General features: G+C 44.5%; 3 protein-coding genes across 4 annotated transcripts; 1 reads left to right on the plus strand and 2 right to left on the minus strand.

Annotated features, from left to right (window-relative positions):
- Positions 1 to 1005: 1005 nt before the first annotated feature.
- Positions 1006 to 17695, minus strand: LOC111961187 (inosine-5'-monophosphate dehydrogenase 1a). The gene is made up of 16 exons (XM_023983275.2): positions 16683 to 17695; positions 8031 to 8129; positions 7131 to 7179; positions 6368 to 6469; positions 6055 to 6129; positions 5658 to 5864; positions 5424 to 5511; positions 5124 to 5323; positions 4941 to 5031; positions 4709 to 4804; positions 4420 to 4563; positions 4144 to 4288; positions 3862 to 4005; positions 3670 to 3753; positions 3138 to 3154; positions 1006 to 2912 (listed from the first exon to the last, which is right to left on the minus strand). The coding sequence occupies exons 1-16, from the start codon at positions 16928 to 16930 to the stop codon at positions 2812 to 2814; spliced, it is 1890 nt and encodes a 629-aa protein (XP_023839043.1). The 5' UTR covers positions 16931 to 17695; the 3' UTR covers positions 1006 to 2811.
- A 669-nt stretch (positions 17696 to 18364) lies between these two features.
- On the plus strand, positions 18365 to 22162 carry gcsha (glycine cleavage system protein H (aminomethyl carrier), a). Its single transcript, XM_023985673.1, has 5 exons — positions 18365 to 18552; positions 18764 to 18843; positions 19407 to 19470; positions 19602 to 19733; positions 21150 to 22162. The coding sequence occupies exons 1-5, from the start codon at positions 18402 to 18404 to the stop codon at positions 21245 to 21247; spliced, it is 525 nt and encodes a 174-aa protein (XP_023841441.1). The 5' UTR covers positions 18365 to 18401; the 3' UTR covers positions 21248 to 22162.
- Positions 21558 to 24860, minus strand: LOC139027585 (uncharacterized). Of its 2 annotated transcripts, none has more exons than XM_070443112.1 (4): positions 24309 to 24860; positions 23576 to 24219; positions 23145 to 23314; positions 21558 to 23011 (listed from the first exon to the last, which is right to left on the minus strand). In XM_070443112.1, exons 2-4 carry the CDS (start codon positions 23745 to 23747, stop codon positions 22688 to 22690), a joined length of 666 nt encoding a protein of 221 aa, XP_070299213.1. In that variant the 5' UTR covers positions 23748 to 24219; positions 24309 to 24860; the 3' UTR covers positions 21558 to 22687. The 2 variants fall into 2 exon arrangements, with proteins under 2 accessions (XP_070299213.1, XP_070299212.1); XM_070443111.1 differs by having other exon boundaries at positions 23543 to 24219.
- Positions 24861 to 25845: the final 985 nt, after the last annotated feature.

The raw sequence follows: 25845 nt of genomic DNA on the forward strand, positions 1-25845 counted from the left end.
AGTCCCACTAACTCCAAACCAGATGGGATGGCTTATCATTGCAGAATGTGGTAGCCATATTGGTTAAAAAAATCAGTGTAACCAGCAAAGCACCCCCACACCTCCTCCTCCATGCTTCACGGTGGGAACCACACATGTGGAGATCATCTGTTCACCTACTCTGTGTCTCACAAAGACACAGCGGTTGGAAACAAACATCTCACATTTGGACTCATCAGACCAAAGGACAGATTTCCACCGGGCTGATGTGCATTGCTCGTGTTTATTGGCCCAAGCAAGTCTCTTCTTCTTATTGGGGTCCTTTAGTAGTAGTTTCTTTGCAGCAATTCGACCATGATGTCCTGATTCATGTAGTTTCCTCTGAACAGTTGATGTTGAGATGTGTCTGTTACTTGAACTCTGTAAAGCATTGATTTGGGCTGCAATCTGAGTTGCAGTTAACTCTAATGAACTTGTCCTCTGCAGCAGAGGTAACTGCAGCAGAGGTCTTCCTTTCCTGGGGCGGTCCTCATGAAAGCCAGTTTCATCATAGTGGGTTTTTGCGATTGCTAAATTTTCCATATTGACAGGCCATCATGTCTGAAAGTAATGATAGGCTGTTCCCTTTGTTATTTTAGCTGTTCTTGCCCTAACATGTACTTGGTCTTTTACCAAATAGGGCTATCTTCTGTATACCACCCCTACCATGTCACAACACAACAGATTGTCTCAAACGCATTAAGGAAAGAAATTACACAAATTAACAAGGCCCACCTGTTAATTTAAATTCATTCCAGGTGACTACTTCATGAAGCTGGTTGAGAGAATACCAAGTGTGTGCAAGGCTGTCATCAAGGCAAAGTGTGGCTACTTTGAAGAATCTCAAATATAAAATATATTTTGATTTGTTTAACACTTTTTTGCTTACTACATGATTACATAAGTGTTATTTCATAGTTTTGATGTCTTTACTGTTATTCCACAATGTAGAAAATAGTAAAAATAAAGATTCACAATGGAATACAATTAAATCGGGAAAATGATTTAATTATTACTCTCACAATTTCACACATTTTCAACATACAGAATATTTCCCCCATTCATGCTTGACAAGCAGTTCCCTTATTCCGCCACTTTGCACTGTGCCTATGCATCGTTATGGCTGTGCATAAATGTATGCACACTCTCAAGCAAAGTTCATAGTGATAAATCTCACACTTTGCATGGAAATGATCCCACACATGGTTTACCCACAGATTTCATCAAATGAGGCCCCCGGACTCTAGTACTACAACACTGGTATAGCCTCCATGTGCAGTCTTAAGGCGCTGTGGTTATCCCTGATTTAAGGCTAACGCTTACCTTATAGCTTATCCTAGCTTTGGTCCTCTCTACAGTAGAGCCACACAGACAGACCTCTAGGCTATTCCATACAGTAAAAAACACTACTGTACCTCCAAACCAGTGGAGGCTGCTGAGGGGAGGACTGCTCATAATAATGACTGGAACAGAGTGAATGGAATCAAAAACATGGAAACCATGTTTGATGCATTTGATCCCATTGAGGCTCCAGCCATTACCAAGCGGCCGTCCTCCCCAATCAAGGTGCCACCTGCCTCCTGTGCTCCAAACACATCTAAGATCTAGGACCATGATCAACCAGACCTGGTTTAAAGAGTTCCAGGGTACATAAAACAAGGATTACTATGTTCAAACAGTCTCTCCCAGGACACAGTAGTCACAGTTCTACATTAGCTATGTACATTTAAAAAATGGTCAAAGACTCCAGCCACCCTAGTCATAGACTGTTCTCTCTGCTACCACACGGCAAGCGGTACCGGAGCGCCAAGTCTAGGTCCAAGAGGCTTCTAAACAGCTTCTACCCCCAAGCCAGAAGACTCCTGAACATCTAGTCAAATGGCAACCCAGACTATTTGCATTGCCCCCCCCCCCCTCCACACAACTGCCACTTTCTGTTGTCATCTATGCATAGTCACTTTAATTAACTCTACCTACATGTGCATACTACCTCAACTAACCGGTGCTCCCGCACATTGACTCTGTACCGGCACCCCCGTGTATATATTGTTATTTTTTACTGCTGCTCTTTAATTACTTGTACCTTTTATCTCTTATCCGTATTTTTGAAACTGCACTGTTGGTTAGGGGCTCGTATGTAAGCATTTCACTGTAATGTCTACCTACACCTGTTGTATTTGGCGCATGTGACTAATAAAATTTGATTTAATTTATACAGCCCGATGGCTCTGTGCCATAACCCAATACATCTGACCATTGAAGCTTAGTCCCTAGTCCCTGTGGTTTATGTCATAACATCAATTAAGTCATAGGTCAGAGGTGACTCTTTGGTCTCTCAAAAGCATCTTACACAACACAGAGAAAGAGTAGGTAGAGGGAGACAAGAGGAGAGGAGTCCAGTGGTCTTCCCTTGTATAGCCAAAAGGTTATGTAATGGTTGAACTGATTAGTAGCTATGGTTAGGTCAGATGTGGTAACTTGGGTGGAGGTTGAGTAGTGGTTGTAGGCAGGTTAGATGTGGTAACATGGGTGGAGGTTGAGTAATGGTTGTAGGTAGGTCAGATGTGGTAACTTGGGTGGAGGTTGAGTAGTGGTTGTAGGTAGGTTAGATGTGGTAACATGGGTGGAGGTTGATTAATGGTTGTAGGTAGGTTAGATGTGGTAACATGGGCGGAGGTTGAGTAATGGTTGTAGGTAGGTCAGATGTGGTAACTTGGGTGGAGGTTGAGTAATGGTTGTAGGTAGGTTAGATGTGGTAACATGGGTGGAGGTTGAGTAATGGTTGTAGGTAGGTCACATGTATCCGTTGTGCCTGGTGGCTGCTGGTGAGGGTACACTGGGTGCTGCTCGTGAGCTCACTCTCCCTCCTCCCTCAGTATAGCCGCTTCTCATAACTACAGGAAGACAACACACAGAGACAACTGTCAGGAATACAAGTCAAGCTTAATTGAAACTCATATTACACTACATATACTAGATTGAGGGTTTTAAGAAATTGGTAGGCCTTTAAAAAGTCATGACCTCGACTTTTGGGTCTTCCTGAAAACAAAAAGGGACCAACAGAGAAAATTGCAGTAGGAAAAGAGTTAGAGTTGTGAGCACAGAGAGAATGTACTTACATGGCACAAAAGAATATCTATGATGAGAGCATGAGTCAGAGAAAGAGAGAAGGCAGACATTGTGACGTTTAGCTTGCTTCAGTGCTACTGTTTAGCTCAGGGGTAGGCAATTCTATCCACAAATGGTCAGAGTGGGTGCAGGATTCTTCCCCAGCTAAAGCCGTGACACATCCAAAACAATAAATCAACCAATCATAGTCAAAAGTGAATTACTTGCATCTGCTGTTACTGCTTTGGTTGGAGCGAAAGCCTGCACCCACAATGGACCTCGTATGGTATGACTGCCAATCCCCAGTTTAAGTAGCAACTCCTAAACAACATATAGTAAAGGAGATATGGACGCCACTGGTGAGAACAAACACACTCACTCACACGCTACCACCCAGGCCAGAGATAAAGGACATCGGACACAGAACATGGGACACAACAGGACAGGTTAGTCAATCACAGAGGAGAGGAGCACAGGATCTACAACGAATACCACAGGACAGGATGTGTAAACAATGCCAGAGCCAGGCAGGGGCAGACTTACGAGTGGAGTCCGTGTACTCCCCCCTCAACCTGAGCTGACATGGTCCTCTTCTCAAACTTCAGCTCCCCAGAGTACATCATGGACCTGAAATAACATACAACAATACAATTCTATCACAACAATGGAACAAAGAGACACGGATCATATCAAAGTGGAATACAATAACACAATCTAACATCTGTTCAGACTTACCGCAGTATGCAGAGGCTCTTGGCTCCGATGTCTTGGCAGCCATGTTGTATGCCAGCGATGAGGTAGGGGGCAAACTTATGGATAGAACCTTTATCCTGAACCGACCCTGACACACCCTGAGCCACCTTCACCTTGTCCCCCTCACTGTCGAGTTAAACACACAATCACAATACCCCTATCACTACAAATAGACAACATACACACACACCTTCTCCCCCTCACACCTCTGGCCTTTGCCCTATTACTGGAAATACACAAGACACACCGTGTCTCTCTCTCTACCTGAAGTAGCGTTTCTGGCTGCTGCTGTTCTTCTCCATGGCGTCCAGGGAGCCCATCCCGCGGTACTTCTTCAGCCGCACGCCATCTGAGAAGAAATACTCCCCCGGGGCCTCTGTGGTTGCTGCGAGCAATGACCCCATCATCACTGAGGGCACAGAAGTCAGAGGTGGAAGGAGGTAAAAGTCAGACCATCGATAGTATGGTGTACATTTTCCTGTTTGTGGGAAAAGGCTAATAATAATGCTCGGTGGGTTCAACACACACACAAATACACACCTGTGGATGCCCCAAGAGCGAGAGCTTTTACCACATGTCCAACGGTCTGGATGCCTCCGTCTGCGATGACGGGCACACCGAAGCGCCTGGCGTACTCTGCCACCTTGTACACTGATGTGCCCTGGGGACGCCCACACGCCATCACTGGCACACAATACAAACATAACACAAAGCAACATGTCAGCAACGTGTCAGCAATTTGACAACAAATAGTTTGTCTTTTTAACTACACATTTGGCAAACACTCTCCTCCCTCCTCATTTGCTGTTCCTCCCCGGTCTCTCGTTACCTTCCTGGGTGATGCAGATGGAGCCGCAGCCCATCCCCACCCTCAGAGCGTCCACACCCGCATCGATCAGATTCTTAGCCTGGGCTGCAGTCACCACTACACACACATAGCGAGAGAGACAGAGATACAGAGATACAGAGAGAGAATGTAAATTGAGAATGGGGAAGAAAGAAAGAAAATGTGTGAGATTAACATGAAAGAGACATTGCTAGAGAAGGTAGAGGAGACTCACCGTTTCCTCCCACCACCTGTAGTTCAGGGTATTTCTGTTTGATGTAGTTGATCATGTTGATCTGATAGACAGAGTTCCCCTGGGAGGAGTCCTACAGCAGTAAACAGAGAGGAGCGGAACCCAAAGATAAGACAAGTAACCAAAAATACAATAGAAACAACTCAACCTCTTCCCCAGACCCACCAGCACTACCACGTCAACCCCAGCCTGCATCAGCAGGTCCAGTCTGCATTTGTCCTCCTCTCTGGTTCCGATGGCCGCTCCACACAGCAGCTGTTTCCTGGAGTCTTTAGAGGCAAGTGGGTAGTCTCGGTTCTTCTTCAGGTCTGTCCTGGCGATGATGGCAACTAGCTCATCACTGTCATTCACTATGGGCAGTTTACCTGAGAGAGACAGAAGTTCCAAACAAAGATTGATCTTTTCTCATGTCCTCTCTAACTAAAGTGTCACTATAGGAAATTTTGTGTCACTACCATACAGTACCTTTCTTGCTGCGCTGCAGGATGTCGTTGGCCTCTTTCAGTGTGACGCCAGCTGGTGCAACCACTAAATCTTCCCTCTTTGTCATAGCCTGCAAGAATCAGCCATTCATGTAAACCTCACATGAATAGTATTCAATTCTACAAGAAATAGACTCATCCAGTTTACAATATATGTTTTGATAATATATTGTCAATATATTAGACATGTACAAACAAACATGTCATCCACACACACCTCTTCCAGGGGTCTGTCATGGTCTTTCTCTGAGAGGAAGTCAATGTCTCGGGAGGTGACGATGCCCACCAGCTTGCTGCCCATCTTGCCCGTCTCGGTGACAGGGATGCCAGAGAAGCCGTGGCGGACCTTTGCTTCGAATACGTCTCCCACTGTGTGGCGAGGACTCATCACCACTGGGTCTGTGATGAAACCCTGCTCAAATTTCTGACCACAAATAAATAAACATCATTCAACGAATGTACTTTTGTATTTATTAAACAAGCAAGTTTAAGTGTATTCATGTACTGTTACATTGTCAAATGACGTTGTGACATGAGACTTTATACTGTTGATGTAACGGTCTATCAATATACTGTATATCATCATGTTGTCCAACAGCTAGCCACCATCTTACCTTAACCAAGCGGACCTCGTTGGCCTGGAACTCTGGAGTACAGTTATGGTGCATGATCCCGATCCCGCCCATGAGCTATAACACCCAGAGCACTGACCAATCAGGGTTAGCCGAACAATCCAATCAGACTTCAATATGCGTCAACCAGAGTCCATGTATTACAATAAATATTTTATTTTTATTTATGGAAATACATAAAAACTCATTACCACAACCAAAAATACCACTAGTAAATTAAGTTCTATAACAGATTTGTGGTCTTGTCTTATTGCTGTTGGCTGGCTGAGGAGATGAGGAGTGGCTCTATACTCACAGCCATAGCAATGGCCATGGAGGACTCAGTGACCGTATCCATGGGAGATGAGATGATAGGAGTCTTCAGGGTGATCTTCCTGGTCAGAGCTGAGGTCAGGTCCTAGAAACAGGAAGTAGAGGAGGAAATAGATAATTATCACATTACAGTGATCTGAGAAGAAAAACTTAACTACATAAATAATGACACCCTGTCACCAAATACCTGTGACTGTAAGGCAAGACCAATCTGAACATGCAATACCTCCTCATTGCCATTAGGTGGCAGCATGGATGCCAGCTGTCCCTGCTCAGTCCTGTATGTACTGTCATGATGTACAACAGGAGACATACCCTTCTGCCAGTAGAGAACAAACAAGCTAAAAACACAAGCACCTGTAGCCTACTAAAGCAATTACACCAGGCATGACTCTGACTCTCAGCCATGAGGAACTGGTGTTGCTATTCTCAGTGTTGTTGTGGAGTGAAGTGGTCTGGCTGGCTTTGTTACCAGCTGAGAGAGAGTGTGTGTGTGTGTACACACGCTATTCAACTGAGAGGTACATAAAGCAGCCTCCTGTCCTCCTCAGGGAGGCAGAGAGGACCACAGGAGAGGAGTGGCTGCACACACACACAGGGCTATACTGGGCTGTGTATGTATGGGTATGACATCATATGCCAGAAAACAGCTATGTAGTCGACTAAAGCAGTAGTATGGCTATGATACTGTAGCTTCTGTTGTTAATTAGCAAAGAAAAGGTTAACCAAACACACTGGATACTCACCACTTCATCAGAAATAAAGTCTATGAAACCAGGCAGAATCAGGAAATCACTGTAGAGGGGGGAGAGGGACAAAAAAAATTAACAGAGAGAGAATATTGTGTGGTCTACGATTACTGACATATCATGTTGTCCTGAAAGGTGGATACACATCATTCTGCCAAACAGTGAGGGAACTGTTGTGTGAATACTTCCCACTCCTTGCGTCCCAGCACCAGTCCCTTGACCCCTGGCCAGCACAGAGTCACATCCCTACACCCTCAACCACTTTGCATATCACACACTCTCACACAGACTGGAAATAAAGCCTCTTTCTAATCCTCCCACTGTACTAGATGTGAGGATATGATGTTCTCTCTGTATAAATCTCCATTAGGACTGATAACACAAGCCTAATATACTCATTCTAATTTGAAAATAAACAAATTCCTCTTATGTAAGGCTGCATAATGATGATTATTCTACTGGTCTGGTCTGACCATATCATCACAGCAGTCAATGAGTGTTTTTACTCTGTCAGTATCACACTAACACTTATAAGGTCTTACTGAACGAAAGGTCGAAGTGTGTCTCTGCTGAGAGAGGATTTGTTATATCTATGATACATTAGTGTGGTCATTAAGATAATACACCAGCCATATCCGCACATATTCAGCCATCTATGAGATGTTTCAAATTTAGGTGGAGGAGCACATGTCTACTAGTATCAGAACTAGGCCTACTACATGTCATACTAATTTGAGTGACCCGGATGTACTGTATGTTACCTATGCTGATCTATAAGACCAGGCTGAGTCACTCTCTGTCATACACTTTCAATTGGAAACATTTCAGGAATTTCAATCAAGATCATTGGAAATGCTCCTCTCTAAGTCTGGTAGAATGTATTAAAAAAATTCTTACTTGTATGTGAGTCCGTCCCCGATAGAGAAGAGCTGCTGAGCCGTCAGTCCATCTTCAGGCACGTACCCTGTCCCTCCACTGATCAGGTAGTCAGCCATGCTGGAACACACACACACACAGTATATATACTGTACATGTGTGTATAATAAACTCAGCAAAAAAAGAAACGTCCTCTCACTGTCAACTGCGTATATTTTCAGCAAACTTAACATGTGTAAATATTTGTGTGAACATAAGATTCAACAACTGAGACATAAACTGAACAAGTTCCACAGACATGTGACTAACAGAAATGGAATAATGTGTCCCTGAACAAAGGAGGGGGGTGAAAAAATCAAAAGTAACAGTCAGTATCTTGTTCTTCTCCTCCTCATGGACTGCACCAGATTGCCAGTTCTTGCTGTGAGATGTTACCCCACTCTTCCACCAAGGCACCTGCAAGTTCGCTGACATTTCTGGGGGAATGGCCCTAGCCCTCACCCTCCAATCCAACAGGTCCCAGACATGCTCAATGGGATTGAGATCCGGGCTCTTCGCTGGCCATGGCAGAACACTGACATTCCTGTCTTGCAGGAAATCACGCACAGAACGAGCAGTATGGCTGGTGGCATTGTCATGCTGGAGGGTCATGTCAGGATGAGCCTGCAGGAAGGGTACCACATGAGGGAGGAGGATGTCTTCCCTCTAACGACAGCGTTGAGATTGCCTGCAATGACACAAAGCTCAGACCGATGATGCTTGTACACACCGCCCCAGACCATGACGCACCCTCCACCTCCAAATCGATTTTTCTCCAGAGTACAGGCCTCGGTGTAACGCTCATTCCTTCGACGATAAACGATCTGCACATCACCCCTGATGAGACAAAACTGTGACTCGTCAGTGAAGAGCACTTTTTGCCAGTCCTGTCTGGTCCAGCGACGGTGGGTTTGTGCCCATAGGCGACGTTGTTGCCGTGGATGTCTGGTGAGGCCTGCCTTACAACAGGCCTACAAGCCCTCAGTTCAGCCTCTCTCAGCCTATTGCGGACAGTCTGAGCACTGATGGAGGGATTGTGCGTTCCTGGTGTAACTTGGGCAGTTGTTGTTGCCATCCTGTACCTGTCCCGCAGGTGTGATGTTCGGATGTACCGATCCTGTGCAGGTGTTGTTACACGTGGTCTGCCACTGCGAGGACGATCAGCTGTCCGTCCTGTTCCCTGTAGCGATGTCTTATGCGTCTCACAGTACGGACATTGTAATTTATGCCCTGGCCACATCTGCAGTCCTCATGCCTCCTTGTAGCAGCCTAAGGCATTCACGCAGATGAGCAGGACCCTAGGCATCTTTCTTTTGGTGTTTTTCAGTGGAGTCAGTAGAAAGGCCTTCTTAGTGTCCTAAGTTTCCATAACTGTGACCTTAATTGCCTGCCGTCTGGAAGCTGTTAGTGTCTTAACGACCGTCCACAGGGGCATGTTCATTAATTATTTATGGTTAATTGAACAAGCATGGGAAACAGTGTTTAAAACCCTTTACAATGAAGATCTGTGAAGTTATTTGTATTTTTACGAATTATCTTTGAAAGACAGGGTCCTGAAAATGGAACATCTCTTTTTTTGCTGAGTTTATATAACACTGCTCAAAAAAATAAAGGGAACACAATAAATAACACATCCTAGATCTGAATGAATGAAATATTCTTATTAAATACTTTTTTCTTTACATAGTTTAATGTGCTGAACAAAATCACAACAAAAATTATCAATGGAATCAAATTTATCAACACCCATGGAGGTCCGGATTTGGAGTCAACTCAAAATTAAAAGTGGAAAACCACACTACAAGCTGATCCAACTTTGATGTAATGTCCTTAAAACAAGTCAAAATGAGGCTCAGTAGTGTGTGTGGCCTCACGTGCCTGTATGACCTCCCTACAACGCCTGGGCATGCTCCTGATGAGGTGACGGATGGTCTCCTGAGGCATCTCCTCCCAGACCTGGACTAAAGCATCCGCCAACTCCTGGACAGTCTGTGGTGCAACGTGGCGTTGGTGGATGGAGCGAGACATGATGTCCCAGATGTGCTCAATTGGATTCAGGTCTGGGGAACGGGCGGGCCAGTCCATAGCATCAATGCCTTCCTCTTGCAGGAACTGCTGACACACTCCAGCCACATGAGGTCAGCATTGTCTTGCATTAGGAGGAACCCAGGGCTAACCGCACCAGCATATGGTCTCACAAAGGGGTCTGAGGATCTCATCTCGGTACCTAATGGCAGTCAGGCTACATCTGGCGAGCACATGGAGGGCTGTGCGGCCCCCAAAGAAATGCCACCCCACACCATGACTGACCCACCGCCAAACTGGTCATGCTGGAGGATGTTACAGGCAGCGGAACGTTCTCCACGGCGTCTCCACACTCTGTCACGTCTGTCACATGTGCTCAGTGTGAACCTGCTTTCATCGGTGATCTTGGTGTTCTCTGGCAAATGCCAAACGTCCTGCACGGTGTTGTGCTGTAAGCACAACCCCCACTGTGGACTCGTGGCCCCTCATACCACCCTCATGGAGTCTGTTTCTTACCGTTTGAGCAGACACATGCACATTTGTGGCCTGCTGGAGGTCATTTTGCAGGGCTCTGGCAGTGCTCCTCCTTGCACAAAGGCGGAGGTAGCGGTCCTGCTGCTGGGTTGTTGCCCTCCTACGGCCTCCTCCACGTCTCCTGATGTACTGGCCTGTCTCCTGGTAGCGCCTCCATGCTCTGGACACTACGCTGACAGACACAGCAAACCTTCTTGCCACAGCTCGCATTGATGTGCCATCCTGGATGAGCTGCACTACCTGAGCACTTGTGTGGGTTGTAGACTCGTCTCATGCTACCACTAGAGTGAAAGCCCCGCATTCAAAAAGTGACCAAAACATCAGCCAGGAAGCATAGAGAACTGAGAAGTGGTCTGTGGTCACCACCTGCAGAACCACTCCTTTATTGGGGGTGTATGCTAATTGCCTAATAATTTCCACCTGTTGTCTAATTCATTTGCACAACAGCATGTGAATTTATTGTCAATCAGTGTTGCTTCCTAAGTGGACAGAGTTTGATTTCACAGAAGTGTGCGTTGACTTGGAGTTACATTGTGTTTGTTTAAGTGTTCCCTTTATTTTTTTTGAAGCAGTGTAATATCACACACAGTGAATTCGGAAAGTATTCAGACACCTTGACTTTTTCTGTATTTTGTTACCTTATAGCTTTATTCAAAAATTTATTAATTTTTTTTTATCACCTTAATCAATCTACACACAATACCCCATAATGACAAAGCAAAATTTTTTTTAGAATTATTGCCCCCAAAATTAAAAAAATTAAAAGTCACATTTACATAAGTATTTACTCAGTACTTTGTTGAAGCACCTTGGCAGCAATTACAGCCTCGAGTCTTCTTGGGTATGACGCTACAAGTTTTGGACACACCTGTATTTTGGGGAGTTTCTCTATTCTTCTCTGCAAATCCACTCAAGTCCTGTAAGTTTGGATGAGGATTACCGCGGCTTGCACAACTTTTTTCAGGTCTCTCCAGATGTTTGATCAGGTTCAAGTCCGCTTCTTGGGCTACTCAAGACATAGAGACTTGTCCTGAACCACTCCTGCGTTCTTGGCTGTGTGCTTTGGATCGTTGTCCGTGTTGAAGGTAAACCATCGCCCAGTCCGAGGTCCTGAGCAGGTTTTTTCACCACTTTGCTCCTCCTTTCTCAGATACTGACTAGTCTCCCATGGCAACTGCCTCCCTCTGAAACTGGACCTGGACTTACTGACGGGCCCGCCCAGGTGTTAGAGGATAGACAACACATCTGTCACGCTGACCTCAACACTGGAGCTTCCAAGGGGTGCTCAGCCCTCCTGTACTTCCACCACGACGTGCATGGCCAGGCACGACTCCAACACCATCATTAAGTTTGCAATCAACAACAGTGTCGATCAACCGACACAGCCTGATCACCGCGAACGACGAGACAGGCTATAGGGAGGAGGTCAGAGACCTGGCCGGAGGTGACCAGAATAACAACCTATCCCTCAACATAGACTAGAAGGAAGATTGTGGACTACAGGAAAGGGACACCGAGCACGTCCCCATTCTCATCGACGTTGAAGTGGAGCAGGTTGAGAGCTTCAAATTCCTTGGTGTCCACATCAACAACAAACTAGAAATGTCCAAACACACTAAGACAGTCGTGAAAAGGGCACGACAAAGCCTATTCCCCATCAGGAAAAAACAGATTGGCATGTCTGAGATCGTACAGGTTTACAGCTGCAACATCGAGAGCATCCTGACCGTTGCATCACTGCCTGGTACGTCAATTCGCCGCCGACCAAGGCACTTCAGCGTACGGCCCAGTACATCACTGGGGCAAAAGCTGCCTGTCATCCACACCTTACACCAGGCGGTGTCAGAGGAAGGCCCTGAAAATTGTCACCCACCCAGTCATAGACTGTTCTCTCTAATACTGCATGGCAAGCGGTACCGGAGAGCAAAGTCTAGACAAGGCCTTCTCAACAGTTTTACCCCAACAGCCATAAGACTCTGAACAGGTAACAAATGGTTACCCGGCTATTTGCATTGTTGCACCCCCAACCCCTCTTTTACGCTGCTGCTACTCTCTGTTTATCTTATATGCATAGCACTTTAACTATACATCATGTACATACTACTCAATTGGTCCGACCAACCAGTGCTCCCGCACATTGGCTAACCGGGCTATTTGTATTTCCCACACCCGCCACACGCTCCTTTTACACTACTGCTATCTTCTGTTCATCATTATGCATAGTCACTTAACCATACCCACATGTACATACTACCTCAATAAGCCTGACTAACCGGTGTTTGTATATAGCCTTGCTACTGTATTATCAATGTCTTTTTACTGTTGTTTCATTTCTTTACTTACCCACACAAAAACACACACACACACACACACCACACACACACACACACACACACACACACACACACACAAACACATACCTTTTTTCCCGCACTATTTGTTAGCCCAAGTAAGCATTTCACTGTAAGGTCTACTACACCTGTTGTATCGGCGCATGATGACAAATACATTTTGATTTGATTTGATTTGAAAAACATCCCACAGCATGATGCTGCCCACCCATGCTTCACTGTAAGGATGGTGCCAGGCTTCCTTCAGACGCTTGGCATTCAGACCAAAGAGTTCAATCTTTGCTTCATCAGACCAGAGAACCTTGTTTCTTATGGTCTGAGAGTCCTTTAGCTGCCTTTTGGCAAACTCCAAGTGGGCTGTCATGTGCCTTTTACTGAGGAGTGGCTTCCGTCTGGCCACTCTACCATAAAGTCCTGATTGGTGGAGTGCTGCAGAGAGGGTTGAGCTTCTGGAAGGTTCTCCCATCTCCACAGAGGACCTCTGGAGCTCTGTCAGAGTGACCATCGGGTTCTTGGACACCTCCCTGACCAAGGCCCTTCTCTTCCCGATTGCAGTTTGGCCGGGTGACCAGCTCTATAAAGAGTCTTGGTGGTTCCAAACTTCTTCCATTTAAGAATGATGGAGGTCACTGTGTTCTTGGGGACCATCAATGCTGCAGAGATTTTTTGGTACTCCTCCCCAGATCTGTGCATCGACACAATCCTGTCTCGGAGCTCTACGGTTAATTCCTTTGACCGCATGGCTTGGTTTTTGCTCTGACATGCACTGTCAACTGTGGGACCTTATATAGACAAATGTGTGCATATCCAAATCATGTTCAATCAATTGAATTTACCACAAGTGGACTCCAATCAAGTTGTAAAAACCTCTCAAGGATGATCAATGGAAACAGGATGCACCTGAGCTCAGTTTCAAATATCATAGCAAAGGGTCTGAATACCTATGAAAGTAAGGTATTTCTGTTTTGTTTTTTTATACATTTGAAAAAATGTCTAAAAACCTGTTCGCTTTGTCATTATGAGGTACTGTGTGTATATTGAGGAAAAACATTTATTTAATACATTTTAGAATAAGACTTTAACGTAACAAAATGTGGGAAAAGTCAAGGGGTCTGAATACTTTCCGAATGTACTGTATATAGACAGAACCCAGTTGACCATATATATGGTCAAAGTTCTTCTAGACTCTAATACAGGATTTGTAGTTTTAACCCTGCAGATTAAAGGTGCACTATGCAGAAATCGCTCTGCCATTTCCTGTTTGCTAAAATTCTAAAAGTTTGCCTAATTTCAGTTTACGTGACAAAACAAGCAACTGTAGAGAATCATTGTACTATTTTAACCGCTGTGAAATACATTTTCCATAACCCCAAATATTGTATTTTCAGCTGTTTGAAGCTGGTGTACAAACCAAAAGCAAAAGAAGCAAAATATAAATTTAACGGGAAGCATAGAAATAGCGTACATAGAACAGATCCACCACTTCTTAGACTTTCTTTCAATGCGAATGACAGATCTATAACTAACATTTCTATGTGAATTTGGTAGGGTCACCCTAAAAGCTTCATATTGCAGCTTTAAATATATAGACAAATTTAATGATGCATAATACTGTATCTCCATGTTTTACCTGCAAGGCTGTCAGTGAAAATTCAAAAGACCTCCTGAGTAGAATACATGCTCCTAAAACCGTGTTATCCAGAGAGAACGTATTGCTGTAATCCACAGTTTGTTGTTTTTACGTGATATAAGGGAATATACAGTTGTGGCCAAAAGTTTTGAGAATAACACAAATATTAATTTCCACAAAGTTTTCTGCTTCAGTGTCTTTAGATATTTTTGTCAGATGTTACTATGGAATACTGAAGTATATTTACAAGCATTTCATAAGTGTCAAAGGCTTTTATTGACAATTTCATGAAGTTGATGCAAAGAGTCAATATTTGCAGTGTTGACCCTTCTTTTTCAAGACCTCTGCAATCTGCCCTGGCATGCTGTCAATTAACTTCTGGGCCACATCCTGACTGATGGCAGCCCATTCTTGCATAATCAATGCTTAGAGTTTGTCAGAATTTGTGGGTTTTTGTTTGTCCACCGCCTCTTGAGGATTGACCACAAGTTCTCAATGGGATTAAGGTCTGGGAGTTTCCTGGTTATGGACCCAAAATATCGATGTTTTCTTCCCCGAGCCACTTAGTTATCACTTTTGCCTTATGGCAAGGTGCTCCATCATGCTGGAAATTGTGAGTGAGCCCACTCCCTTGGCTGAGAAGCAACTCCACACATGAATGGTCTCAGGATGCTTTACTGTTGGCATGACACAGGGCTGATGGTAGCGCTCACCTTGTCTTTCCGGACAAGCCTTTTTCCAGATGCCCCAAACAATCGGAAAGGGGATTCATCAGAGAAAATGACTTTACCCCAGTCCTCAGCAGTCCAATCCCTGTACCTTTTGCATAATATCAGTCTGTCCCTGATGTTTTTCCTGGAGAGAAGTGGCTTCTTTGCTGCCCTTCTTGACACCAGGCCATCCTCCAAAAGTCTTTGCCTCACTGTGCATGCAGATGCACTCACACCTGCCTGCTGCCATTCCTGAGCAAGCTCTGTACTGGTGGTGCACCGATCCAGCAGCTGAATCAACTTTAGGAGACGGTCCTGGCGCTTGCTGGACTTTCTTGGGCACCCTGAAGCCTTCTTCACAACAATTGAACCGCTCTCCTTGAAGTTCTTGATGATCCGATAAATGGTTGATTTAGGTGCAATCTTACTGGCAGCAATATCCTTGCCTGTGAAGCCCTTTTTGTGCAAAACAATGATGACGGCACGTGTTTCCTTGCAGGTAACCATGGTTGACAGAGGAAGAACAATGATTACAAGCACCACCCTCCTTTTGAAGCTTCCAGTCTGTTATTCAAACTCAATCAGCATGACAGAGTGATCTCCAGCCTTGTCCTCATCAACACTCACACCTGTGCTAACGAGAGAGTCACTGACATGATGTCAGCTGGTCCTTTTGTGGCAGGGCTGAAATGCAGTGGAAATGTTTTTGGGGGATTCAGTTACTTTGCATGGCAAAGAGGGACTTTGCAATTAATTGCAATTCATCTGATCACTCTTCATAACATTCTGGAGTATATGCAAATTGCCATCACATGCAGGCAGGCAGCAGACTTTGTGACTTTGTGAAAATTAATATTTGTGTCATTCTCAAAACTTTTGGCCACGACAGTACTGTACGTAGTTGTCTTTCTACAGCACCTAATGATATGAATGGATAGGGGATAACATCAAAACAACACTAATTTACCTTCAGTTGGTTGTTTACCTTTCAATTAGATAAATAGCTTGGCTCTGTAATCTGGAAATGTTGATGAACCTACAGACTCTATAACCCTGTCAACGGAAAGTCTTTCACTCTGTGTGACGGTCAAGCAGCAGGTAAGAGGCTTTAGTTACGTCACTGTCTCCTGATAGCAGCTAACTGGGATTTATAAAGCTCACTGACAACGTCAATGAAAACACCTTGACTGGCAGATGGATGTTTGGTAGTTCGTTAATGTAGATGAAAGCCAGTAATTCACTAGGCCAGTGGGGTCTGGCACCTGGGACCGAGCTAGGACCTAGTTGTTGACTGATGGTTAGAGCAATTGGAGTTTAGATGATGACGAATGGTATAGGCTGACTAGTTTTGTTTGTTACCTGTGTGCGTGTGTGTCTGGCTCACCTTTCAGGTTCGTATCCGGCTTGGATGCGTGTGGCACTGTATCTCTGTGCGGCCGTCTCGTGCCCGTGGCCGTGAGGGTTGGTGTGCGTGTAGGCTCCACGAGGGTTGGAGTTGGGGTGTGTGTGTTCCCCTTCACGGGGCGAGAGGCGCGGCCTGGCAGGCTCAGTGTCACCAACTATACGGCGGTAGTCGATCTGGTAGGTGTCTTGCTCAAGCTCACCAAACCGGTCGTAGCCTTGACCCTCCATCTCTGAGAAATCCAGGGCTAAGGCCTCCACGGTTGTCGTCTCACACACACAGACCTGACTGACCCCTTTCACACACACACACACAGACCTGACTGATCCCTTTCACACACACACTCATACACACAACCTGACTGACCTCTCACACACATACACAACCAATGCCTCTGACACACTTGAGGCCTCTATCAAGTCTCACATGCACATTCAATGCCTTACAATTACAATGCCTCATTCACACACACCTGGCATATCACGGACACCTGCACACCCAACGCCACTAGAACAGACTTCCCCAGAGTGTGTTCTTTCTCTAACACACTGKTGACACGAGTGCTGCTGTCTCACAACTGTGTGTCAATTAAATAGCCCTCCTCTAAATCCTCCTGTCTCTGAGGTGTTCTCCTGTCTCTCTGCAGATACAGTCTATGGGAGATAAGGCCTAAAAGTGGGAGCTCTGGTGTTCCTGAGACTGATGTACAGAAAGATGGAGAACTACCTCTCTCTTCGTTAGACAGAAGTAGGGAGGGTGGGTCACGCTGCAGGCTCAGGAGTCCTCTGAGGAGGATACAGTTGCAGTGAGCTGAAATCCTAGGTCCTGGGTGAGGCTGAGTGAGTGTCCCCTGGATGTCCTTCGGTCTCAGGCAGGGTGGTGAGTCCCAAAAGGGAGAGGGAGCTGGGAGGGTAGATCAGCCCCCCTAAGGCCTGGAGAGCTTTGAGAGCTGAGCTAGTGGAAATGTGAGAGGAGTTTGTTCCTGAGACTACCAGCCTATTTTTCCTCCTCTCCTGGCTTAGCTCTGTTTGTGACAGTAGTAGACGTCAGTCCTACAAAGAGGATTGGAGGAATTAAAGCAGGAGGGGCAACTGGCTGGAGGGAGAGATGAGAGAGGGAGTGAGAGTTCAGTGATAGAGAAGGGGCGGAGGGAAGGGTTGGGGGTGGAGAGCTGTAAAACACACTTTCCCAGTATCTCCATGGTGAGGGGTGTGTGTTATCAGTCTTAGACTGTATTTTGTAGGCAGGTTACCTAAATGTAACTCTGTGCTCTGCTGAAACCATTGACTGAGGGGAGAGTGACTGGGTTGCTTGGGGCATTTTCAGGAACATCATCTGCAGATGGTTAGTGCTTGTGACAGTTGCTGAGGGATTGGACCAGCAAAGCCTATTTAATTCTCACTTACAGTCTCTTTCTCTCCCATTCTCTTTCTTTCCCCATTAGCCTCTCTCCTCTAATCCCATTGACCATATTGAAAAAAAAATAAAGTATTAATATTTTACTCTGTGGATGTAGTCCGATCTGTATTCTACATGTAATACAAACATGCATTTTCTTACATAACACAATGGAACGCCACAAGTACATTTGTATCCGAACTTCCACCACTTTATGCCCTGCTATAAGCGCCCCAAGTGGCATCCGTGATGATGACGTCTAATAAACGTGACAGCCACTGCAGTTGTAAAGACGCGACGAAAATGGCTACGTGTGTAATGATACGTTGCTTGTCTTCCACCTTTACTTCTGCCATGCCCTTTCTCTACAGTTCGGCACAGCTAACTCCCTCTCGGATGGTATCAAGGGCATATGTACTACGGACTCTGTTCACTACCACCCGACTCTCATCAGGTACTTGGTTGTGGACCTCGCAACACAGGTGGCTAGCTAACACGCTAACGTTAGCTAGTTCATAACAAGGACGTTCTTGTTTTGCATAGCACGGACATAACGTAGCTAGTTAGCTAAGATTGTAGATTAGATGTAGACTAAACTGTTTTTAGGTTTGTCAACTTATGTGTAACTACTCGAACTAATTGCAATTTTCACCTGAATTCCACAGCTCTTAAATTCACAGACAAACACGAATGGATACGAGTAGAGGGAGAGGTAGGGACGGTTGGCATCAGCAAATTTGCTCAGGTGGGTTGTTCTCGAGGCATGCTACCACTGGTTCTTAAAGACATGTTTCGGTACTTGAGTGACAAAGAAATTATTTTAACCTGCTTTGGGCTGGATGTGTCAATGTGTAGTTCATACATGCAAAATTAGTCTTACTTCAATTAGCCATGAAAGTGACTTTTCTTGAATCTGTGCCATGCCATTTTCACTATAACAATTAGAGTTGTAGCCAATGAGCTTCAGCCCCTCGCAGTTGAGTGACAACTAACAAAAGGCCTGCCCAGCGTTATCCAATGAGTTTGCAGGGTGGACACAGCAGAGAGGGAGCAATGATGTGTTGCACATACGTGACCTAGTATGCAATTTTCGTGGACCACTTTTGTCTTGTGAGTGTTAATTTCAGAACTACTGGCTAAAAAGTATACACAAATACCGGAGAATCTCTTTAAGAGCCCCATTGGGACCTGTGGTCTTCTTACCAACCCACTGTTAGTATATGTTGTGGCGCTTCCAACACATCATGGATCATCAGTGTTGTTGGGACTGACACATCTCATTTAATTGGTCAAATCTGTGTCCTGCAGGAGGCTCTAGGAGATGTGGTGTACTGTGGACTACCAGAGGTTGGCACACAGCTGGCACAGACTGGTAAGCAGCAGTTACTACCCTACAGACTTGTGTGGATGGTAACATGACGCTGGTCATCTTGGGTTATACTAGTAAATCTTGCCTTCCTCAAGACCTGTTCATGACCTGGCATATCGCTGTCCTCTTTTTAGATGAATTTGGAGCATTGGAGAGTGTGAAGGCAGCCAGTGAGCTGTACTCTCCTCTAACCGGGGAAGTCACAGAGGTCAACACACTCCTGGCAGACAACCCCGGCCTCGTCAACAAGTCCTGCTACAAAGACGGTGAGCACACACACCCGTCCGCAGACATACAGTGAGCTCCAAAAGTATTGGGACAGTGACACTTTTTTTTCTGTTTTGGCTCTACTCCATAACTTTGATTTTGAAGTGATACAACGACTGAGGTTAGAGTGCAGACTGTCCGTTTTAATTTGAGGGTATTTTCATCCATATCGGGTGAACTGTTTAGAAATGACAGCATTTGTTAGACGCACAAATATACAAGAAATTTGTGCTTCTGTAGCTTTCTCACTTATTATTCACAATTCATTCAGGATTATCCGTAATCATGGTAGCATCCACATTAATGTAGGAGAGTTTAGAAACATATATTCTTATTTACAATAAAAGTCACTCCAAAATGACTTATTTACCATTCATTTCTATTGGGCACAAAATAATCTCAAACACAACCAAAACAAACAACAAATGCATCCAACAAATTTGTAGTCACAAGCTTGATGTAGTCATTGCGTGTTATGAATATAGGACCAAATACTTAACTTTTGACTACTTTAATACACATAGGTGAATTTGTCCCAGTACTTTTGGTCCCCTAAAATGGGGACCAAAGAGAGACTGTGTACAAAAAGTTAAGTAATTTCCAAACGGTCTACCAATATGGACTTTTTTAAATGTTTTTTTTTCACCTTTATTTAACCAGGTAGGCTTGTTGAGAACAAGTTCTCATTTGCAACTGCGACCTGGCCAAGATGAAGCAAAGCAGTGTGACACAGACAACAACACAGAGTTACACATGGAGTAAACAATAAACAAATCAATGACACAGTAGAAAAAAAGAGTCTATATACAGTGTGTGCAAAATGCATGAGGAGGTAGGCAATAAATAGGCCATAGGAGCGAACAATTACAATTTAGCAGATTAACACTGGAGTGATAAATGAGCAGATGATGATGTGCAAAAGAGCAGAAAAGTAAATTAAATAAAAACAGTATGGGGATGAGGTAGGTAGATTGGGTGGGCTATTTACAGATGGACTATGTACAGCTGCAGCAATCGGTTAGCTGCTCAGATAGTTGATGTTTAAAGTTGGTGAGGGAAATAAGTCTCCAACTTCAGCGATTTTTGCAATTCACTGGCAGGTCACTGGCAGCAGAGAACTGGAAGGAAAGGTGGCCAAATGAGGTGTTGGATGAAAAAAACATCAAATTAAAGCTGACAGTCTGCAGTTTAACCTCCTAGTAGTTGTATCATTTCAAATCCAAATTGCTGGAGTACAGAGCCAAAACAAAATTGTCACCGTCCTAATACTTTGAGCTCACTCTATATGCATACACTAGTCTACACGCATTCTTGACATGCACACAAATACACATATCAGTGATTATTTTAGAAATAATATTCAAACAAGGCCTGTGACTAGGCTCACCTCTGACTTCTAATCCTTGCTGGGACAGGATGGCTGATGAAGATGACCATTGCTAACCCTAAGGAGCTGGATGCTCTGATGGATGAGAAGGCTTATGAGAGATACATCAGATCCATAGAAGACTAGCACCGCCTAGACGCAACCCTTATCACCCCCTCACCTGCCTAGCAATCCCTACTAGAGAGGAAGTGCACCAGTTGTGCCGGGAGTCAGATGTGACACTACACCGGGAAACTACCAGAAACACCAGAGCTCATCCATATTGACTTGCCAGTGTTATTGTGGTCTGAATGTTAAGTCTTTAGTGTACTGGTAATGACTATGACCTGATGGGGATGCTGGGAGCAAATGTCTTACACATGTGGCATGATGTACTATACATGGCTGATGTAGAGTGATACTGTTCGAGTCCTGATGCATTCTCTGGCTGAATCTCAAGTCTTATCCTTGATTCCTTGTGTCCTTTCTCCACCTCCTTAAAACATTAGAGGGTTTCATTTTGATGTTTTGAGGAGTAAAGTACACAAAAGAATTGAGGAAAATACTTTTTTAAGATTAATCCTCAGTCTTCCACTCAAAGCCTTCCCCAAGCACAGGGGATGAGGAATTTATGCTGCATTCATAATTAAGTGAGAAGGTGTTAATTATACCAGTTGTGAAATCGTAAATACCAGTTGGATGTATTCACATGCTTTTAACTCGTTGAGAAATGGGATGATAGACGAGTTTCCCACTAGTAATTATGAGTTGTAGGGGGGTTTAAGTGGATTTTTCCCAGTTGTATGTGGTAAATACCACCTTCCCACTTGGTTATGAATGCAGCATCAAGACTGAACACTACTGGGAAAAATAGTCCTCAGAATTGCACTATCAAATACAGCTGTCTGGATCAGTCCATCTGGTAGGGGAGGGGGAAGGGCTAATAATAAAGCACTTTGGATCTAGAGCAGGCTGGTTTCTACTGTATGTTGTTGTGCATCTGTATGCACAGCATGTACTGGCACTATGAAGATTACATAAAAATAAAACTCTTGACTTGCACTTCCTTGTGTGTTTACTTAGTGCAAGTCCTGTCCACTTCATCCCCCCCTGAGTACTTTCACTGCGATGTCTGTGTAGCCTCTGATACTAGTTTTGGAAAGACAGCACATAAAGATTGTATCTTTCATTAATGTTTATTATATTTTCGCTTGAATTCCTTCGTACAAATATTGCACTTGGAACACAATGACACCTAGTAGCAGTGCTTGCAGTTGATTCAGCCTGCATTACTGAATTATGACTGGTAAAGGACTAAAATGTAAACAACAGTTTTTCCTTGTTACACAGACTAACCACACTGGTCCCGCACCGATGACATGTATGTCGATTAAGGCAGCCCCCCCCCCCCACACCTCTGATTCAGATAAGTTTGTGTTAAATGCGGAAGACACATTGCAGTTGAATGCATTCAGTTGTACAACTGACTAGGTGTACCCTTAACCTCTAACCCATGATGTGGTACCCAGTTTTGCAACAGTTCTATCAGTGTAGTCTTTGGCTGATCTTTAACCCCTGCCCTCTTGGTCATCTGTGAAACGTAGCCACTCCCCCAGGCAACGAGGATAACCTGGCCTTAGCAGCAGGGGTCCTCCTAACCCTTCCCCGGGCCATATGGGGGTGTGCCAGTCCTTCTAACTTTCTCTGGTCTCTCTCCTGTCTCTCCCTCCCCTCGTTCATCATGCTGGCCATGAAGTCTGTCTGGTTCAGGAAGGTGATCGTCTCATCCCGCCTGCGACTCACATGGGGGTTAGAGGCAGCGTCCGGGTCTGGATCGTTTGATTGGTGTTTGAACTCCATGCGGGTGATGACAGATAGGAGGAACTGCCTATCTGTGTTGACCACGCCTCCCTGAGAGAGAAGTTGTCACTCACTCAATTTAGCAAAATTCACATTTGTACATAAAATACACCATTATAAAATGGCTCAAGGCATAAAAAAAAACATTTAGGCAAGGAAAGAAATCAAACAGGAAAAACAGTACTGAGGACCACTCATGAGACACGATACAATAGAAGCAGTGAGTTGATGCACACCCAGGGCCTCCGAGACCGGGGGGGGCCAGGTCGCACCCCGAACGGGGGTCCACGTACTCCCCAAAATGCCTCCTCACCAACTTCACGTCCTGCAGAGAGTGGCTCCTTTCCTCCAGATCTGTCAGTGTAGAGCAATAAGGGAAGTGTAACACTCACAATTCTATACAGAGAAACACATGAGAGGAGTTAACTTAGGCGTAAGGCTATAGTAGGGTTATGGTAACTACGGTAAGGTTAGGTTAAGGCTAGGGTAAGGTTATTACAAAGAGGTTAGGGTAAATCTGGTAAGATAAGGGTAACTATGGTAAGGGTATAGGTTAGGATAAGGCTGGTGCTCTTGTCTCACCGGTTCGGCGCAGCATGGAGGCTGGACACTTACAGGGTTTGTGTATGAAGTCATCAGGCACAGCAGCCAACTCAGGGCACCACGTCCTGGCGTAACTTCCGTTAGGGTCACAGGTCATGGCCGTGTCAACAGGATGCATGACAAAGTTCCAGTGGTCCAGACCACACATGCCTTCATTCTGCCACATCACGGCATCTATGGCCATGTCAGCATCTACCAGGGTGTCCTACACACACAGTAAAATGTGAATTAACAGACAAAGCTCTACAGCTCTATATTCTGGTGTGTGTGTTTCACCTGGAACCAGCAGTATCCTTCCTGCCATGGTAGATAGAGGTAAACTATGAGGAAAGATAGTTGTTCATCATCTCATATAGTTGTTCATCCATTCAGTCAGCCACAGCTGTCTACTATACGCAGGGGTGGGCAGTTCCAGTCCTCAGGGGCCTGATTGGTGTCATAGTTTTTCCCCAGCCGCAAATAACACACCTGACTCCAATAATCACCTCATTATGATCTTCAGTTTAGAATGCAATTTGATTAATCAGCTGTGTTTGCTAGGGATGGAGAAAAAGTGTGACCAATCAAGCCCACGAGGACTCGAGTTGCCCACCCCAACCTGTCTTGCCTCTCTGCCGTGCCTTCAGATGATCCTGCTCGCTGCTCCACCGAAGAGCCTGATTGGACAGAAACCAGGAAGCGAGTGAGTGTTCTGCTTTCATTGGATACAAACCAGGAAGAGGATCAGTGTTAACCCTGCCCTTACCTTGTCTCAGTGGTTCCCAAGGAAGGTCAGGAAACAGTGTTGGCTGCCAGTAGGCCAGGTACCTCCAGGACAGTTTTCGTATGAACTTGGGGGGTCGGCAGCGTGCCCCTTTCACGTCCCACAGCGAAAAAACTACTGTAACTGACACTGCCATAATATTTTAAATATCCAAAGTGTATATCTAGAATGAGTCATAATCATCCATGAAAAGACTTTGTTAAATGTTCATTTCTTTGAATTTTCCATACGTTTTTCGGTTATCAATTCTGTTGATAGGAGAGAAGCGAGTAGGCTGGGTCGTCACTAGTTACCACAGCCACAAAGACATAAACTCGGCCATATTTCTATATTTATTTTCTTAAAATTTGATTTTAAACCTAAACTTAACCATACTGCTAACCTTATGTCTAACCTTAAATTATGATCTAAAAGCTATTTTTGTTTTAATGAATTTTTACGATATAGACAATTTTGACTTTGTGGCTGTGCTATCTCGTGAAACATGAATGATTTACTCAACAGCTGATCGCTAGTTAACCCTCCTGCTGTGTTCCGGTCGAATTGAACCGATTTACAAGTTTTCTCTCTGAAAAAAAATGTAGTTCATTTCATCTGATCGTCATAAGGTTCCATGACTTTGTCCACACAGGGCATCTGAACACACAAAATACATTTGGATGATTTTCATAAAATGTTGGTTGTTTTATTTAACTTTTGGTCATTAGAAATGAATGGGTGAGACTACAATTAGTGTATAAATGTGTTTTATACACACACACACGACTCAAACCCTTATTCCCCTTCTTGGCTTCCATCGCAAACCCCACGGAAACCTTTCCCCAATAAAATCTTTCCCCCGCGGGAACCACACCAAGCTTTTTTGAGGCCTTGCTCACAATTCAGCACAGTGGCAGCACAATGACCAAACGGTATACTGTATGTGAGGCTCTTGATCATATCTTTGATCATGACACTGGTGAGGAGGAGAGTCCTTGTTAAACTTACACAAAGTAGTCTGTGATAAATAGCACAATATGTTTCATCTGAGTATTTGTTACAGTCAAAATAATCCATACATTATGCTTTTTTTTTTACAAAAAAACTAGTTGTATGAGCTCAGGTCAATGAGGCCTACAGGCCATAAATAGCAAAGAGGCCTACAGGCCATAAATAGCAAATAGAAGTTCAAAACGTGTAATGTTCACAAAAAACTTAAGTTGATATAAAAATCTAACACAACATTAGGTGATAATATATGTATTATTGTGGATTTATAATCAGCTATAGAACACAGAATTAATTAACATGAAACGAACAAAACAGGAGGGTAAACAAACACAGTCCAACACTGTTTTGTAATCTGATGCGATGCAATGCAACATTTTGACCAGTAGAGAGCACACAAGTCTAAAATATGACAACCATGAGTCATTTTCTACGCTCATGGTGCTCCGGAGCACCCCTCAGCTCCCCTCTCCACACTAAAGACAAATCAAATCATCATAATTATCATCATCATCCAGTCTAGCCATCCTAC

This window comes from Salvelinus sp. IW2-2015, linkage group LG4q.1:29, assembly GCF_002910315.2.
Source record: "Salvelinus sp. IW2-2015 linkage group LG4q.1:29, ASM291031v2, whole genome shotgun sequence".
In the NCBI taxonomy this organism is placed as follows: domain Eukaryota; kingdom Metazoa; phylum Chordata; class Actinopteri; order Salmoniformes; family Salmonidae; genus Salvelinus; species Salvelinus sp. IW2-2015.

What these genes read in the sequence shown, in the direction of transcription:
- LOC111961187 (XM_023983275.2), bottom strand. Translation starts at nt 16,930, where the DNA reads ATGGAGGGTCAAGGCTACGACCGGTTTGGTGAGCTTGAGCAAGACACC. An exon ending in CCATGGCCATTGCTATGGCT is followed by an intron (nt 6,130 to 6,367) that starts GTGAGTATAGAG and finishes TGGGTGTTATAG; the next exon opens with CTCATGGGCGGGATCGGGAT. An exon ending in ACAGGTGGTGGGAGGAAACG is followed by an intron (nt 4,805 to 4,940) that starts GTGAGTCTCCTC and finishes ATGTGTGTGTAG; the next exon opens with TGGTGACTGCAGCCCAGGCT.
- gcsha (XM_023985673.1), top strand. Translation starts at nt 18,402, where the DNA reads ATGGCTACGTGTGTAATGATACGTTGCTTGTCTTCCACCTTTACTTCT. An exon ending in GCATCAGCAAATTTGCTCAG is followed by an intron (nt 18,844 to 19,406) that starts GTGGGTTGTTCT and finishes TGTGTCCTGCAG; the next exon opens with GAGGCTCTAGGAGATGTGGT. An exon ending in CACACAGCTGGCACAGACTG is followed by an intron (nt 19,471 to 19,601) that starts GTAAGCAGCAGT and finishes TCCTCTTTTTAG; the next exon opens with ATGAATTTGGAGCATTGGAG.
- LOC139027585 (XM_070443111.1), bottom strand. Translation starts at nt 23,747, where the DNA reads ATGGCCATAGATGCCGTGATGTGGCAGAATGAAGGCATGTGTGGTCTG. An exon ending in CTCCATGCTGCGCCGAACCG is followed by an intron (nt 23,315 to 23,542) that starts GTGAGACAAGAG and finishes CTACACTGACAG; the next exon opens with ATCTGGAGGAAAGGAGCCAC. An exon ending in TGTCTCATGAGTGGTCCTCA is followed by an intron (nt 23,012 to 23,144) that starts GTACTGTTTTTC and finishes CTTCTCTCTCAG; the next exon opens with GGAGGCGTGGTCAACACAGA.